Source organism: Phyllobates terribilis, unplaced genomic scaffold (genome assembly GCF_046119375.1).
Source record: "Phyllobates terribilis strain yellow unplaced genomic scaffold, ASM4611937v1 Scaffold_3__8_contigs__length_932513732, whole genome shotgun sequence".
Taxonomy (NCBI): Eukaryota; Metazoa; Chordata; class Amphibia; order Anura; family Dendrobatidae; genus Phyllobates; species Phyllobates terribilis.
In genome coordinates this window covers 224,486,530-224,500,626 of record NW_027362763.1, presented here as the reverse complement: position 1 = coordinate 224,500,626, position 14,097 = coordinate 224,486,530, and the positions used below count along the sequence as shown (strand labels likewise).

The 14,097-nt window shown below is 43.7% G+C and overlaps 1 protein-coding gene across 1 annotated transcript in view; it reads left to right on the top strand.

The window, feature by feature from the left end:
- Nucleotides 1-14,097, top strand: part of LOC141259129 (mast cell carboxypeptidase A-like) — a 60,667-nt gene that overhangs the window by 28,072 nt on the left and 18,498 nt on the right. The window contains exons 4-5 of the mRNA XM_073674649.1: nucleotides 13,646-13,742; nucleotides 13,831-13,932. Coding sequence (XP_073530750.1) covers nucleotides 13,646-13,742; nucleotides 13,831-13,932 — 199 coding nt within the window. The remainder of the gene's footprint in view (nucleotides 1-13,645; nucleotides 13,743-13,830; nucleotides 13,933-14,097) is intronic.

Genomic DNA, 14,097 nt, shown 5'->3' with positions numbered 1-14,097 from the left:
CCCTGCATGTTCATTGGCTCTGTAAAGAGCGCCAAACATGCAGGGAGGGGACCCGAGGTCCCCCAGAGCAACCCCGGAAATACTCGGCGAGCGCCGAGCATCTCGAGCAGTGAGATGGTTGAGCAAGCACCGAGCAGTAGCGAGCATGCTTGCTTATCACTAATTATAGGGTTTCTATGCATTTTTTTAAATTCTGGGTTATATACCATGCTTGTTTTTTAAAACAAAACTTGTTTTTGCTTGAGGGATGAAATGCTGCTGACAGATTCATTTTAATAACAACATTTTTTTTAATCTTCATACACTACAGTTGCAAACCAGGAGGGCAGTTTAATTGTGTGTATCTTAATTTTCTCAATAAACAAGAATCCTAAGCTTGTGTGTCACAAGACGGGAAGCCATATATATTTATGTTTTTTAATATGAATCATACATTTTTACAATCTAGAAATTTAAAATAAATGGTCTACCTCACAAGATGTGTGTGTTTTTAAAAAATGTCCTTTTTGTTGCAGACTTCTTTATTGTAGTGATGCAGTATTAGACCTGTACACGCCAATATAGTGGCCTTTTGCGGGTGATCGCTTTTGGGATCCAAAACTAAAATGCTTTTTTGTCCCATTCTTTTTTTTGGAAATTACTGAAGTGATTTTTTTTTCAAATCTTTGATGTAAGAGACACATTTACATTTTTTGAATACCTGTTTTAATAGACCAATTTATCAACCGTTCACCCCATGACCCTTCTGCATGCTGTTGCCATATTTCATTTCTAGACTTAAACCTACATGTACCTACTTTACAACATAGCAGTTTGGGTTACATTTAATTTTTGGTCTAGGGGGTATAACTGAAAAAAAAATGTATAAAAAATACAATTATGGTTTTACAACTGTTTTAATAGTTGAATTTAACAGCTGTACATACGCCAGAACAATACTGCTGGCTGTAGCCCTAAATTACTTTCTGCTTCTGTACCTACCTAGTAATATAGTATTTTAGGATTATATATGTCACTTTTTAAAAAAAAAAAAACAATAATAAAGGTTGAAGTTCTACAATTGTTGCAGTAGCCAAATGTAACAATTGTGTGCGCCACAACAGTACTTCTGGCTGCTGCCGTAAATTACTTTCAGTAACATAGTATTTTTACTTTAGTTGTATGTTGCATTTGTTGACCAGGGAGTGATAACTTAAGAGAATAAATAAAAAATAAAATAGTTTTATAATTATTTTAGTAGTCGAATTTAACAGATGTACATGAGCCAAAAATACTGCGTATTACCTACAGTGTGTGTACCTAATAAACTATGTAACGATCTGGGTTTTTTTTGGTCAAGGGAGATAATGGTGTTTTAAAACCCAAAAATAGAAATTTGAACATACTATATACATGATTTACTTTTGCCATTTTACGCTTGGCTCTTTCAATTTGGCAACGTAAAACCCACAACTATTCTATGAGATGTTGTTGGATTTTGCAGCTGTGTGCCTACCTCCTGGCATCTGTTGTTGTTACGTGTTCCACTTTGGGCAAGGGGAATTAATTTGCTTTACGCAAAAAAAATGGAATACAAATTATTAGAGTAAATTGACACATTTAAAAGGAATCTATCGCCAGGTTTTTGCCACCTCATCTGAGAGCAGCATAAAATAGGAAAAGAGACTCTGAGTCCAATGATGTATCACTTAGTTTACTGTGTACAGCAGATATGATACAAGTTTATAGATGTAATATGTAGCAGAAAGCTAACCCTGCCCACACTCTGAGCACCTTTCTGTGTACATTGTGTATTGACAGTAGCCTGCTAATCAGTAATGGGGGCAGAGTTGGACCAGGATGCACACAGTATCTAGTCCGGTAGTGATAATCTTCTGCTGATAATACACTTATTGCATTGAAACAGCACACATCCTAATAAGTGACACATTGCTGACATCTCAGCCCCTACCTCATACTGGAAGGTCTGTTTTGGCAACCTGTTTAAATTGTCAATTCCTTACATTTGTGATTGATGCCATAGTTTCCCAGGATTGGATATGTGTGGTAACAAATATTGGTAAAGGACTTAAATGTTATATTTGTGTCCAAAATGTATGTTTAACCAAAAAGTGACATTGCTTATCAACATGGTACCATGAGAGAAAAAAATACCCATACCAGGGCAAAAACTGTTTGAGCCGCTAGCAACACCAGTGGCACTTCTGGTGGCAACCTTCCCAGCAGTATTATGAAACACAGGTCAGAATTGGCCTACTTTGCCTCTAGCAAGCGAACAAGTGGGCAAGAAGTGCAGGGCGTAATGGAATATACGTCCATCATGTATGTTAAGTTGTATTATTGCTGCTGCCAAGGCTGCCGTTGCTGACTCTACACTGCCACATATCTCATTATCTGCCCCATTCTAACTATCAACCGTGCCACTGCCACTGCCCAGCCATGACAGCCACACATTTCCTGGCTTCCCATTGAATTTTATAGTGATTGACTGTACTGCTTTTTTAACAAAGTTAAAAAATAGGGCTAAATTTCATTGGCTTGTTGACAACAATCCATTGTTTCTTCACTTTGAAAACAACTAGCCTGTTCCAGGTCCCTTAAAGAGGGATAGATTTTGGAAGGCTTAATAAAAAGCCTTTAAAATGATTTACTCATTTTGAGAATATGAAATCTGGTGTGAATTTCAAGAAAGGGAAAAAAAATCCACTATTATTTGATAATCCATTACTTCTTCACTTTTAAAAGTGCTAAGTACACCTGTTTTTGTTTCTTAAATAGAAGGATACTTTTTGGACGTCTTGCACAAAAGATTTTGTTTCTTCAATTAGCAAAGGAAAAACTCCTGAAGCTTCCCAAACAGAGATAATTTTTGCACCAGCCCATGTAAAAAAGCCACAGCTTGTGTATAAACACCGGCAAGTCAGGTATCAGCCCCCAAAAAGGAATAATTTTTCTACTGTTTTTGCAATTAGACTAAAAAGTCTGTTGCAGTGTGTTGTTACTAACAATGACTATCATTTTTCCCTATTCAGATACAGTAGGTTGAGGTCACTTGAACATTAATAAGACTGTGTTTGCATTAAAGAGGTCAAAGTGGGTTTTATACACTGTGTTCCAAATTATTATGCAAATAATATTTTCTCAGATTTTCCCAAATTACCTATATGAATTGCAGTCATTGTAATTTTCCAGTCAAATAACTATTAGAGTACAATTGAAAGGTTTTTGTACAAACTGCCTATGATAACAGTATATTTTTTAAAAAATAAAAAACTCAAACTGCACTCAAAAGGCATGTTCCAAATTATTATGCACAGCAGAGTTTTCAACCTTTTCATTTTAATAAAGAACAAAAAAATGGTCATTTTTGAAATTATAAGCATTAGCAGGTTATTACAAACTGAAATCAAACAGTTTTCAACTCAAAACTTTATTCTAGATGATGTTACATTTGCACATAGGACCCCTTGTTCGAAAGGAGCTTCTGAACTCTCTCGTCCATTGAATTTGTCAGGTTTTGGATGGTTTCTGCTTCAATTGTTTTGCATGAGGACAGAATACCAGCCCAGAGCTGTTGCTTAGATGTGAACTGCCTCCCGCCATCATAGACACTCCTTCTGATGATGCTCCAGAGGTTCTGAATGGGGTTGAGGTCAGGTGAGCATGGGGGTCACACCATAAGTTTGTCCCCTTTTATGCCCATATCAGCCAGAGATGCAGATGTGTTATGTGCAGCATGAGACGGTGCATTATCATGCATGAAAATGATCTTGCTGCGGAATACACGGTTCTTCTTCTTGAACCATGGCAGGAAGTGCTGTTTGAGAAACTCCACATACATTATGGAGTTCATCTTTACCCCTTCAGGGATCCTAAAGGGGCCGACAATCTCTCTCCCCATGATTCCAGCCCAAAACATTACTCCACCTCCTCCTTGTTGGCGCTGTAGCCGTGTTTGCGTGGGGTGTCCATCAACCAGCCATCCTCCACTCCATCCATTTGGACTATCGAGATCATTTCATGCATGATAATGCCCCGTCTCATGCTGCACATAAAACATCTGTATCTCTGGCTGCTATGGGCATAAAAGGGGACAAACTTATGGTGTGGCACCCATGCTCCCCTGACCTCGACCCCATTGAGAACCTCTGGAGCATCATCAAAAGGAGTGTCTATGATGGCGGGAGGCAGTTCACATCTAAACAACAGCTCTGGGAGGGCATTCTGTCCTCATGCAAAACAATTGAAGCAGAAACCATCCAAAACCTGACAAATTCAATGGACGAGAGGGTTCAGAAGCTCCTTTCGAACAAGGGGTCCTATGTGAAAATGTAACATCACCTAGAATAAAGTTTTGAGTTGAAAACTGTTTGATTTCAGTTTGTAATAACTAGTGTTGAGCCACCCCCGTAGTGTTCGAGTTCGGTTCGGTTCGTCGAACACCCGTGTGTTCGCCGAACTGTTCGTCGAACTGTTCGTCGAACACCTTCGAACACCGTTAAAACCAATGGCAGGCAAACAAAAACACATAGAAACACATAGAAAACACCTTCAAAGGTGTCCAAAAGCTGACAAACTGCTCAGAAGACACAACTAACACATGGAAAAGTGACAAGTGCATATAGTCATGCGAAAAGAAAAGAGGTGGAGGAGTAAAAGGAGGGGGAGACACAGATATAGGCATGTCATGCCCTTCTAAAATCCAAAAAGTGAGAAGCCGAGACGGCCAGTCCGCTCCTGCCCGTGCCACCTACGTGTCGCCGGGTTTGTGCCAGAGCCGCGGTGAACCCTGACGGCCAGCCCCCCTCTCCCAATACTGGTGCCTGTCCGCTGGTGGGTCGAGAGAGCCCCCCTGTGGTGGAGGCAGCTCTAAGCTTTTTAATTTAAATTGTCCCTCTAATTTGAATGAATACACTTTAAATCCATTTACAAGGATCTATTGGAGGGCAAGTCTCATGCCAGCAGCCGCGTAATTCCAGCTCCAGTAGCGTCCACTAAAGCTGCTGCAGTTAAAAAGCTTTTATAAGGATCGAGCTCGGCTGTCCACCGCAAGGCATCCTAGTGCCAGTCCCAGCCCCTATGCCTTGGGGTGCCTCCTGATGCTCTTCACTAAGTATCCCGTGGTCCCGAAGCATTTCCTTTGAAAAAATTAAGTGTCCAAACTACAGGTGGTGTAGCTTGCTTAACAGCCGGGATAATCCGCTGACTAGCAGACACTGCTACTAGGCACAAAGTATTTCCTGGGCTAGATGCAGTTAAAAATTTGTAAGTAGATACTCTCGTTGGATGCTGAGAAAGCATTCCATAGAGTCTCCTGGCACGCCATATATGATTCTCTTAAAAAGCTTGGGGTAGGGGTCTAGGGGACCCTTTTATAGCCAAAATCACGGCCCTGTATCACAATACGTCACCTAGGCTGAAGATAAATGGAACTGTAGCACCGAGGGCTCGGTTGCTACAGACGTATTGCACCTCACCAAGAGGTGTGATATCTCACTCTCAGATAAGGATGGAGTGTGGATCAGGACCCGACACCTGCATGCATTACACCACATTGCCGTGGGGCAGGGCGACCAATATGCCCCTGAGATGGGCACGACAGTCCCTGTCCCTGGCTGGAGTGGGGGGAGGGAACACTGAGGAAGGGGAACCCTGCAGTGCAGGAGCAGGGAGGAAGCAGTTCCTGGGTGCATTGAGAAGGGAGTATAAAAGGTGGGCACCATCTTAGTTCAGTGCAGAGAAGTCTGAGCAGAAGTGGCAGGGAGCAGGGGCTCTGCATGAGCTCTGCTCCGGAGGCGGGCCTAGTAACAGAGGCCCAGGCCTGCAAGAGGGAGAAGGAAGGAAGAGGAGCGGAGAAGGCTCCAGGAACGAGGAATGAAGGGATCCCAGGGGTGCGGACGGGCGAGTCGCAACCGCACGCCCGAATCCACCTGCGTGGAGGGGTCAGGCCAAAGGGGGAGACCGGTCCCCGAACTAGTGGAGGCAGGAAACGACCCTCAGCTAGAAACCGGAGGCTCTCACATTTTATGTGGCGCAGCCCCTTGCTCCACCCGCTAGGAAGGCACCACATAGGGTCAGGGAAACTGGCGCCAAGTTTACCAAGAGGAGGCCCGAGGCAGCCGGACAGAAGTGTTGGTAAGAAAGGCCAGACAAAGGACACACAAAGGGGGTCCTGTGAAGCGCTCCAAAGTTATCTGGGAGTTGTCTGAGCCCCTCACCTGGTGAGCACAGTACGACGTGGGCAGCCGTTACCTGCAGACGTGGTCTGGATAATAAGAACTGTGAGTAAAGGCCCTGGACTGCATCACTGACTCAGTGTTGTTACTGCTGCTGCCCTGCACCATCACCCCCATCCTCCGCATACACTGCCCTGAGGCTATACTCCTCCCGTGGGGAGTTATGCTACGCTCTGCTGCACCCACAACACCAGCCTTAGCGGTCTGCCCTGTAGCGGCGGTTCACTCTGACCGCAATCCACGGGTGGCGTAGTCGGACATTTAAACATCAAAACCACATAAATAGTTCCGCCACTGGTTTGACCGCCCTGAGCCACGGAACCGGATCGCCGCCACGAAGACTACAACCACCAGCATCCACCAAAAAGGGTCCGGCTCCGGGTGTCCCAAGGCCCAGGGGGTGCGTCAGAACATTTTCATCACCTTTCACAATCACCAATGGGACAAGGCAGGGATGTCCTCTGTCCCCTCTCTTATACATCCTAGTGACGGAGCACCTGCTCTCATCAATTCGCCATAACCCCAATATTAGGTGGATTGAGGTGGGAGGCACCAAGTACAAGTGCTCTCTATTTGCTGATGATGTCCTAGTATATATCACTCAATCACATATATCCATCCCTGCTGTTATGGCTGAAATAGATCACTTTGTTACATGGTAAAATTTTAAAATCAATGCAGCGAAGTCTGAGGCCCTCGATGTCTCCCTCCCTAAATCCATATAGGATTCCATCCAGTCCAACTTTCCCTTTGCCTGGCCCTCACAGGGTATCAAATACTTAGGAATTCCTATTCATAGAGACCTCTCCCATCTATGTTATCTTAATTTTGGGCCCTTTATTGAACAATTCCATACAGACCACGGTTGGCAAGTTGGAACTGTGAGATTCACTACGTGCACCACTGGTATTTTGTGGAAAAGCACATGTAAGATTCTGCAACAGTCTCTGCTGATACTCCTGCATGCGTGCATCCCTTTCTATGGCAGGAATAATTTCTGCAAATTTACTTTTGTACCGGGGATCTAACAGTGTGGCAACCCAGTAGTCAGGATTATTTCTAATTCTCACAATTCGAGGGTCATGTTGCAAGTAGTGCAGCAAGAAGGCACTCATGTGTGTTGCGCATCCAGGAGCACCAAGTCCCTGTTGTGTTGGTGGCGAGGTAACAATCATGCTTCCTTCCTCTGTCCTCTCCCCCCAACCTCGCACAACAGAAATGTGATCAAGGTCTCCCTCATCTGATGAGTCTTCCATCAGTTCGTCCTCCACTTCTTCCTGGGCTCCTGCACCTTCCTCACTAGTTTGGCTGCTACCATGCGCCCTGGTAAAATCATCTCCCCCACCCTCACATGCCTGCCGCCCTGGTGCTGCCGACCGTCTGGACCTTGCAGATGTTAGCCCTTCCGCATACAACTCCTCCTCCTCTACTTCCTCCACCTCCTCTTGTGCCACCACCTGACTCCGAATTCTGTTTAACATGTGCTCCAGCATGTAAATCACCGGAATAGTCATGCTGATAATGGCATCGTCAGCACTAAACATCTTCGTCGCCATTTCAAAACTGTGCAGAAGGGTGCATAGGTCCCTGATCTGAGACCACTCCTCCAGCGTGATTTGCCCCACCTCTGAATCTCGTTGGCCCAGGCTATACGTCAGAACGTATTGCACCAAGGCTTGTCGGTGCTGCCACAGTCGCTGCAACATGTGCAGAGTTGAATTCCACCGGGTAGGCACATCGCATTTTAGCCGGTGAAGTGGCAGGCCCAACGACTTCTGTAGAGATGTAAGTCGCTGAGCTGCGGGATGCGAACGGCGGAAGTGAGCACACAGCGACCGTGCCCTCTGCAGAAGGCCATCTAGTCTGGGATAGTGGGCTAAAAATTGCTGGACAACCAGGTTCAACACGTGAGCCATACAAGGCACGTGTGTGACATTGCCCCGGCGAAGGGCCGCACCCAGGTTTGCAGCATTGTCGCACACGGCCTTCCCTGGTTTCAGGTCCAGTGGAGACAACCATTCATGAAATTGGTTCTCCAGAGCTGACCACAACTCCTCAGCTGTGTGACTCACATTTCCCAGACATTTCAATGTAAAAACCGCCTGATGACGTTGAGCCCTACTGCCAGCATAGTAAGGAGGTGTGCAGGATCCCTTCTGTGCAGTTAGAAAGCTTGTGGCATGACCAGACAGGCTTTGGGTGCAGGTGGAAGACAGAGAGGAGGTTGAGGAGGCAGAAGCAGTGGAGGAAAAATGACATAAAGAGGATTGACGCACAACTCGTGGGGACGGCAAGACTTGGACAGCAGCCCCTTGTCCTGCTGTCACCATAGTTACCCAGTGCCCAGTCAGCGACATGTAACGCCCCTGTCCATGCCTACTCGTCCAAGTGTCTGTGGTGAAATGCACCCTGTCACACACAGAGTTTCTCAAAGAAGCGGTGATGTTGTGTGCGACATGCTGGTGGAGCGCAGGCACACCTTTCTTTGAGAAGTAGTGCCGACTGGGCATCTGGTACTGGGGCACTGCGATGGACATAAGGTCTCGAAAATCCTCTGTGTCCACCAGGCGGAAAGGCAGCATTTCTGTAGCCAAGAGCTTGCAGATGGTGAAATTCAACCTCTTAGCTTTCTCATGGCTAGGAGGAAATGGTCTTTTACTTGTCCACATCTGAGGGACCGAGGGCTGGCTATTGTGCTTAGACGGGGTTGATAAGGGTGTCCCCGGCAAACTGCCGGTCTGTGAGGAAGATGCAGGCGGACATGTTAGGTTGCCTTGATCCAAAGGTGGTGCTATCGATGTCGGACAGCGCTCAAGACCAGCTGGTGTTACCACCTCCAAAGAAAATGATGACCTGCCAATCACGCTGGCTGTTGCGGGTAAAGAGGTGGCAGGTCTGCGCCCCAAAACAGGTGTGACTGCTGTCCCCCCAGTCACAGAGGATGAAGAGGCCGCGGATGCACAAGATATGGCAGACGGTGGTTGGCCCGGCCGGCTAGACCGCATTGTAGCACACTGAGCTTCCCACTGCAACTTATGCTTCATGTCCATGTGCCGGTTCATGCATGAAGTACTCAAACTATGTATTTTTTGGCCTCTACTTAGCTTTTGCTGACAAATGTTACAGATAACACGAGTTGGGTCATCTTTATCGATCTGAAAAAATGCCCAGGCTATGCAAGGCTTAGCACCCATGCGACCTGAAGAGCCACCACGACTTGTGGTGAGAGGCAGAGTTGTGTTTGAGGATGCAGTTGTTGACGTGCTTCCAGTACTACGTCTCTGTCCAGGAAGGCGCAACCTGACCTCGTCGTCACTAGCATCTTCCTCCACCTCCTCTGCTGACCTCATCTCTTGGCTGACTGTGGGTTGACAGTAAGTGGGATCTCCGACCTCATCATCATCACCCTGTGCGTTATCACACCCGTCGTCCTCAGAGCCAACCTGTTCCTGCCCTGACAAAAAACTAAAGTTGTCGCTCCAATCAGGTATTTGAGTCTTATCATCGTCTTCCTCATTGTCTCCACCAACAGGAGTTACAGTTTGGGAATGAGGGTCTACATTATGGTCAGAACCTTCTGCGTCTGGTCCTGGATCCGACTCATAAAGATTCTGGGCATCAGTGCAGATCATTTCCTCGTCTGGATTCACAGAAGCGCTGGAGTCGACCTCTGATTCCCAGGCTATAGTATGAGTAAACAGCTCTGCAGACTCAACCATCTGTTCTACCTCATACTCAGACGGGCAGCTGGAGATTTGGGAGCTGTGAGGAAGCAAGTGCGATTTGGGTGACACCTTTGAGGACTGGAGTATTTGTGATGTTGAAGTTGATGTGGAGGAGAGCCCACTTAAAGGAGCACTTGATATCCGTTGAAGCACCTGCTGTTTTTGTGCCTCATCTGGAATTTGTAGCGATTGGCGTGGCCGTAAGAAAGGGATCTTATCACATTGTCCGCTAAAAGAAGTAGACATTTTAGTTTGGCTGGAAGATGGTCTTTCTTCTGCACCTACCCCACGGACACAACCTTTTTTCCCCTTCCCAACACGCCTATTCCCCTTTCCACCAGCAGCAGGCCTTTTTCCACTCATTTTGGTGGTTAACTAATTCACAACTCTGGAGTTGTTTGCACAAAAAAACAATGGATGGTAACCGAGCAGAGCTGAGTGGCCAAACTGTGGTATTAGGCCAAAACTATTGGCTGGGTTAGATGCAGAAAAAAATTATTTTTAATTTGCAACCTGATGGAGGTCAGTATAGATGGACTAATAGACCAAGTCCCACACACTGCTAGAAGCCCAAATATTTTTTCAGAGCTAGATGCAGAAAAAAATTATTTTTAATTTGCAACCTGATGGAGGTCAGTATAGATGGACTAATAGAACAAGTCCCACACGCTGCTAGAAGCCCAAATATTTTTTCAGAGATAAATGAAGAAAAAAATTATTTTTAATTTGCAACCTGATGGAGGTCAGTATAGATGGACTAATAGACCAAGTCCCACACACTGCTAGAAGCCCAAATATTTCTTCATAGCTAGATGCAGAAAAAAATTATTTTTAATTTGCAACCTGATGGAGGTCAGTATAGATGGACTAATAGACCAAGTCCCACACACCGCTAGAAGCCCAAATATTTTTTCAGAGCTAGATGCAGAAAAAAATTATATTCAATTTGCAACCTGCTGGAGGTCAGTATAGAAGGACTAATAGAACAAGTCCCACACACTGCTAGAAGCCCAAATATTTTTCAGAGCTAAATGAAGAAAAAAATTATTTTTAATTTGCAACCTGATGGAGGTCAGTATAGATGGACTAATAGACCAAGTCCCACACACTGCTAGAAGCCCAAATATTTTTTCAGAGCTAGATGCAGAAAAAAATTATATTCAGTTTGCAACCTGATGGAGGTCAGTATAGATGGACTAATAGAATGATGCTATGCCCAAAAGATTTTACTTCACTAGGTGCAGTAAAAAAATTGGTATTCTATACACAGGTGGTATATCTTGCAACACAGATAGGCTACTCCACTGACTAACACACTCTGCAATAGGCCAAAAAGGATTAGCTTTGCTAGATTCAGCCAAATGCTGTGAAAAAAACTTGCACAGCACTGGCACAGACCTGCCTGGCAAAAACTGATAGGAACTGATGTAACCTAGTCCTGAAAAGGACTCCAATTACAATTAGTCTTTACTCCCACAATCTATCTATTTAAGAGCACAGACCTGCCTGATAAAAGTCGTAGGAAATGCTGTAACCTAGTCCTTAAAAGGACTGCAATCACAACTATTCCCTACTCCCAAGCTATCTGTATATTTGTGCGAAAATTGGCTTGAAATTAACAAGGTATAGCGCACACAGCAACAGCGGTGCCGTCTAACACGCAGCTGCAGCAGTGAGAAAATGGTGGCGACGGGGAAAATGGCTTGGTCTTATAGGGCAAGGACATGTGACATACACTGCCAATCACACATGCCCTTGCTTGTGTGAAAAAAAGCACTTCGCTCCGTGTGTGCGCTGCTGATAGGCTGACAGATTGCACCTCCCCACTGCAAATGCGGGAAAGAGAAAAAAAAATGGAGATCTTCATTGTTCCTGCAGAGATCCATCCCCTGCCCCTCCCCCCGCCCCGCTGTACACTCAAACTGCGTATTAACATTAATTTTCATCATTACTGAGAAAAAATCCAGTTATGATTTTGGTGCACGAACAGTTATCGAACATAACCTCGAACAGCCGAATTTTTCTCAAATTGTTCGTGTTCGCCGACCGGCTCGAACACCACCCAAAACAGCTCGAATTTGAGATTGGCGAACAGTTCGAGTAGAACAACGCTCATCTCTAGTAATAACCTGCTAATGCTTATAATTTCAAAAATGACCATTTTTTTGTTCTTTATTAAAATGAAAAGGTTGAAAACTCTGCTGTGCATAATAATTTGGAACATGCATTATGAGTGCAGTTTGAGGTTTTGTTTTTTTTTTTAAATATCATAGGCAGTTTGTACAAAAACCTTTCAATAGTACTTGACTGGAAAATTACAATGACTGCAATTCATATAGGTAATTTGGGAAAATCTGAGAAAATATTATTTGCATAATAATTTGGAACACAGTGTAGTGTTATACAAAAATGTTCAGGGCGATTAAAGGCTTTGCAGTGTTGCAATTCGTGGCAAATTTATTTGCCACATATCTTTTTTTGGGGGTAGGCAAATTTGGCAAATGCAAAGAATTTGGATTTCAAACAGTTCTATCATCTCTAATTTATATATTAAGACTATTAATCCTTTTTGAGCTCTTTAGTGTAAACACAACCTTATTAAGGCTGTGAAGATTTTTTAGAAATGGTGTTATTCAGGTGCAGCTGTGCTATAATTAAGTCAGTCACATAAATATATAGGTATAGTACCTATTTGCAGACTGACTACCACTCCCATTTTCAATGTGCTTCAATAAAAGCAATTCAGTATTATCACACAATCCAATCTTATCCTATTATGTTCTTGTGTGGAATGAGTTGTGCGCTCTGATCTCCTATCCCTACACTGTAAAAGCATAAAATGGGGTTGCTTGGCCCACCCCCATCTTTTATACTGGCTATGACAGTCCACCCCAAATTGGTTACACTAAACCATGTGATGTGATAGCTGCAGGGCATTACGGGGAAGCAGACTGGGCCACAGCTGTCACCAGTAGTCCACTCTGTGACTCTTCAATAGTGTGTGAAATGGCATTGGGCTTTTTTGGCGGCCTGTCTGCACGAATTGAATCGCAAATTGTTTGAGATTGCGGGGACCTTCTAATTTCATGAAATTTAATTTGAAGTCAATACTCAGAAGATCGATTTGATCATATCTAATATATATATATACATACATATATACAGTTGGAAAAATAAGTATTTGATAAACTGCCGATTTTACAAGTTTTCCCACCTACAAAGAATGGAGAGGTCTGTAATTTTTATCGTAGGTACACTTCAACTGTGAGAGACGGAATCTAAAAATAAATGATATTGTATGATTTTTACCCAGATAATTTGCATTTTATTGTATGAAATAAGTATTTGATACAATAGAAAAACAGAACTTAATATTTGGTACAGAAACCTTTGTTTGCAATTACAGAGGTCAGAGGTTCCCTGTAGTTCTTGACCAATTTTGCACACACTGCAGCAGGGATTTTGGCCCACTCCTCCATACAGATCTTCTCCAGATCTTTCAGGTTTCGGGGCTGTTGCTGGGCACCATTGAGTTTCAGTTCCCTCCAAAGATTTTCTATTGGGTTCAGGTTTGGAGACTGGCTAGGCTTTAGATAGATAGATAGACAGACATAGTAATTTATAAATGTCATAATGTACTGTTATATTTCTATTTCCATTATATTCTGTAACATTTTCCAATAGGATCATATTTCATGATTTACAAAAATCTATTGAGAATCAATTTAACAAAGGAAGTAAACACAAGAAGATCTCCACTCGCTACCGTGAATGGAAAGAGGTCAGAAACATCTCGTACCCACTAACCAGTCATCTGAGTGTCATTGAAAGAATGTGCATTTAAATATATATCTCGCTTGTTACATTAGATTGCCATATGGGCTTACTCCATCTCATTAAAGTACCCAAACTTGGCTTCCATAGTACAGATTGGAAAGACATATGAAGGGCGTCCCTTGCTTGTTCTAAAGGTACAAATCTGCTTTCTCCTGACACTTAAAAATACAAATGTCTTCTTATATATACATTTCTACTTTTATCTTGCTTATATTGGTTAGATGTGCCCAGAGCTCATATCTAGTGTGCAAGAAATGTGGAGCAATCCATAGCTACAAACTAGAATGCTACTACTAACA